General features: G+C 45.9%; 1 protein-coding gene across 3 annotated transcripts in view; it reads right to left on the bottom strand.

Annotated features, from left to right (window-relative positions):
- Positions 1-5000, bottom strand: part of LOC308320450 (excitatory amino acid transporter 5-like) — a 48023-nt gene that overhangs the window by 3611 nt on the left and 39412 nt on the right. For all 3 annotated transcript variants that reach the window (XM_080770868.1, XM_080770869.1, XM_080770870.1), the window contains 2 exons: positions 4130-4324; positions 219-353 (listed from right to left, as the gene is read on the bottom strand). In XM_080770868.1, coding sequence (XP_080626994.1) covers positions 219-353; positions 4130-4324 — 330 coding nt within the window. The remainder of the gene's footprint in view (positions 1-218; positions 354-4129; positions 4325-5000) is intronic.

Raw genomic sequence — 5000 nt, forward strand, 5'->3', positions numbered from 1 at the left:
AACACAATACTGTAAACACAACACAATACTGTAAACACAACACATTACTGTAAACACAACACATTACTGTAAACACAACACTTTAAACAACCTGTCCCTGTAAACACAACACAACACAATATATATAAACAATATAATATATATATATATATATATATATATATATACGTATATCCCCACTTTAAGAACTCCTGACAACACGATGCGGTTTCACTTACAGCACCCAATCCACGGCCACGATCAGTGTGATGTCATCGGGCGGCAACCCCACGGACGTCAGGACGATCACCATGGTAACGAGCCCCGCCTGAGGGATCCCTGCTGCTCCGATACTGGCAGCTGTGGCTGTAATGCTGTGCACGCACACACACACACGCGCACGCACGCACGCACACACACGCACACGCACGCACACGCACACGCAGGCGCACATACACACACACACACACACACACACATACACACAACACACTTAATATCATAGCATTAATATTATAGAGCTCACAAACTTTTAACAGCCTAACACAGTGTGAGCTTGTAGATCTGCTACTTTTGCTCTTTAAAAATATATAAATATATACATGCGTTATTGACACTGGAGTCTAAATATATACATGTGTTATTGACACTAGTCTATAGGTCTAATATGTATATAAATATATGTTGACACTAGAGTATATAAAAATATATATGAAGATATCTGTGAAATATATGGGGAAATATATATAAACAATCTACAACACAACATTAACTCTCTCTCTCTCTCTCTTTCTCTGTCTCTCAAATAAAAATAATAAATAAATAAATAAAAATAAAAAATATATAAAAAAATAAAAAATTCATTAATTAATAAATGAATAAATGAAAAAAATAATAAATGAATAAAACAAAACAAAACAAAACCCTGGTTTAAGTGGTTACATGTCATGTAGAAAATGACAACAATGACTTTCCAGAAGTGAAACTCCCACATTGCCGTTTTGTCCATAATAATATACACTAGCTACTGTATCATATTATACGATGTAGCTACTGATCAGTAGCCATACCGTCACAACTACCCAAGGTGTACTTATCCTACTATATCATATTATACGGTGTAGCTACTGATCAGCAGCCATACCGTCACAACTACCCAAGGTGTACTTACTCTGGATTTCTATCCACGCTACACGATCCTGTTAGCCGTGAAGCACACAGTCCGTATGAAACCAACCTAATTATAAGGACAAAACACAACAGACAAGGTCGCCATGGGCATGAAGCAGAAACACTACACTACCCACAATCCAGCAGTGTCGCGAGCGAGCGACACGGATCGATTTGTGGGAGCTTCATGCGCTAGGCTACACGCTGCCACTATAGGTCCCATAGCTGGGGGGGGGAAAGTCCTCGGAAATCACTACAAGCTAGCACTAGATAACATAGCTGGGGGGAGTCCTCTGAAATCACTACAAGCTGCCACTAGATCCCATAGCTGGGGGGGGGGGGGGGGGGGGGGGGGGGGGAGTCTTCTGAAATCACCACAAGCTGCCACTAGATCCCATAGCTGGGGGGAGTCCTCTGAAATCACTACAAGCTGCCACTAGATCCCATAGCTGGGGGGAGTCCTCTGAAATCACTACAAGCTGCCACTAGATCCCATAGCTGGGGAGAATCCTCACAACCATCTCTAGGGTTTACAGTATTACACTCGACGGCGCTCTTCACCCTCACTAATCTCGGTAAAGAACACCCTCCAGTGTGATATTGCGATTATACAACAGTTACCCGTAAACAAACAAAACACACGTCTACACAAGTTCATCGTAACTAAGATATTCAATAGACATTCTTAATTATTTAATGCCCGATTTAGATCACTACGACCACATGCTAACTGCTAGCCTAGCCGCCCGGCTGGCTCTGCGAGACTCGGCCTCATCATTGTTTCATGTTACCATTAGGTGTGCCTTCATTCTCGTTTTAACACTGTGGTAGTTAAGGCCACCTACCATCTGAATCCAGTTCATTCTGGTTTTAACACTGTGGTAGTAAGGCCACCTACCATCTGAATCCAGGTCATTCTGGTTTTAACACTGTGGTAGTAAGGCCACCTACCATCTGAATCCAGGTCACAAAGACCTGTGATGTTATTGGCTACTGTCTCCAGATGCTTTGACACGGCGGCCATCTTGCTGAGGGGCTACAGTACGCCAATATTGTTTTCATAGGCGACCATTTCCAGCGTATCGTAGCGAGGCTAGCTGGTCAGCACAGAGATGTGCCGTTAAGGCTCATACATAGTCTGGATTCACGGTGGTGAGGTGACCACCGAACTACAACATGACGTCACTGAGGTGACCACCGAACTACAACATGACGTCACTGAGGTGACCACCGAACTACAACATGACGTCACTGAGGTGACCACCGAACTACAACATGACGTCACTGAGGTGACCACCAAACTACAACATGACGTCACTGAGGTGACCACCGAACTACAACATGACGTCACGAGCCGCGGTGAAGAGCAAACCAACCGCCACCGCTCCAGCCCTTCTCTCTGTTTTTACTCACCACCACTCAACGTTATTTCAGCTCCGGTGGTCACCTCAACACCGGAGCGGTGGTCACCTTACCACCGGAGCGGTGGTCAGCTCACCACCGGAGCGGTGGTCAGCTCACCACCGGAGCGGTGGTCAGCTCACCACCGGAGCGGTGGTCACCTCACCACCGGAGCGGTGGTCAGCTCACCACCGGAGCGGTGGTCACCTCACCACCGGAGCGGTGGTCAGCTCACCACCGGAGCGGTGGTCACCTCACCACCGGAGCGGTGGTCAGCTCACCACCGGAGCGGTGGTCACCTCACCACCGGAGCGGTGGTCACCTCACCACCGGAGCGGTGGTCACCTCACCACCGGAGCGGTGGTCACCTCACCACCGGAGCGGTGGTCACCTCACCACCGGAGCGGTGGTGGTCACCTCACCACCGGAGCGGTGGTGGTCAGCTCACCACCGGAGCGGTGGTGGTCACCTCACCACCGGAGCGGTGGTGGTCACCTCACCACCGGAGCGGTGGTGGTCACCTCACCACCGGAGCGGTGGTCAGCTCACCACCGGAGCGGTGGTGGTCACCTCACCACCGGAGCGGTGGTGGTCAGCTCACCACCGGAGCGGTGGTGGTCAGCTCACCACCGGAGCGGTGGTCACCTCACCACCGGAGCGGTGGTCACCTCACCACCGGAGCGGTGGTGGTCAGCTCACCACCGGAGCGGTGGTCACCTCACCACCGGAGCGGTGGTGGTCACCTCACCACCGGAGCGGTGGTGGTCAGCTCACCACCGGAGCGGTGGTCACCTCACCACTGGAGCGGTGGTCACCTCACCACCGGAAAATCCAGACTATGAATAGGCCTTAAGAGGGAACAACAAAGAGGACCAAGCACAGAGCCCTGGGGGACGCCCAACAATGACAGTTCAACCAAATGGGAAATTCACTTCTGGAAAACCAGACCCGAAAAAAAAAAAAAAACCCTGTTGAGCTCTATAGTCGAGGATTGATGACACGGCTGTATATTTATTATATATATTATTATAGTATATTATTATATAATAATATTATTATTATATAATTAGTATTATATACTGTATATCTGAATGTATAGTGTCATTTAGAAAAGTTGTAATGAATAAATAAAAAGTTAATTAAACACATTTGTAATGAGGAAGCACTGTTCATCCCCTATAAGGCAGAATGTATCCGCATCGTTTCTTAACATCAGCGTGTGCTTGTCGTTGGATTTCACTCTTTAGTGTCATTACACACTGGCCAATTAGCGACGCGATGCGAATAAGGTCAGAATGGGATATATATATATATATATATTACCTTATGGTGACCAGTTGTCTGAATCTGATCTCAGGTCAGAATGGTGTATATATATATATATTACCTTATGGTGACCAGCTGTCCGAATCTGATCTCAGGTCAGAATGGTGTATATATATATATTACCTTATGGTGACCAGTTGTCTGAATCTGATCTCAGGTCAGAATGGTGTATATATATATGTATATTACCTTATGTTGACCAGCTGTCTGAATCTGATCTCAGGTCAGAATGGTGTATATATATGTATATTACCTTATGGTGACCAGCTGTCCGAAGTCCAGCTCGTAGTCGTTGACCTGGGCGATAAAGATGGCCGCCACGGCCTCGTACAGCGCCGTGCCGTCCATGTTGATGGTGGCGCCCACGGGCAGCACGAAGCGGGCGATCTGCCGGTCCACGTTGCAGTTCTCCAGGAGACACTTCATGGTGATGGGCAGCGTGGCAGAGCTGAGGACGCAGGGATTGGTTGGTTGGTTGAGTGATTGATTGATGTGACAAAAAAAGAGAGCACAACATCACAGAGATGTGATTCTTAGCAAAAGGCAACTGCCAACATGTTCTGCCCTAACAGGTCTTCAGCAGGGCCAGAATGATGAAGACCCGTTAGGCCTTTTTAATGTAATAAAGGTTTTAATGTAATAAAGGTTTTAATGTAATAAAGGTTTTAATGGAATAAAGGTTTTAATGTAATAAAGGTTTTAATGTAATAAAGGTTTTAATAATAAAGGTTTTAATGTAATAAAGGTTTTAATGTAATAAAGGTTTTAATGTAATAAAGGTTTTAACGTAATAAAGGTTTTAACGTAATAAAGGTTTTAATGTAATAAAGGTTTTAATGCAATAAAGGTTTTAACGTAATAAAGGTTTTAACGTAATAAAGGTTTTTAACGTAATAAAGGTTTTAACGTAATAAAGGTTTTAACGTAATAAAGGTTTTGTTTCTTCTTTCGTTATGCCTCGATCCCGTTTGATCCGCGTGAGCACCGTTTTATCATGATCGCCTGTTTATATCTCCGCCGAGCACCTGGTCAGTGACCATCGCATGCAGTGTGAACAGTCTTTACCTGGAGGAGGTAGCCAGGGCGATGACCATCGCCTGCAGTGTGAACAGGTGTTTAACCAT

This window comes from Protomyctophum bolini (genome assembly GCF_963924005.1).
Source record: "Protomyctophum bolini genome assembly, chromosome: 8".
NCBI lineage: Eukaryota > Metazoa > Chordata > Actinopteri > Myctophiformes > Myctophidae > Protomyctophum > Protomyctophum bolini.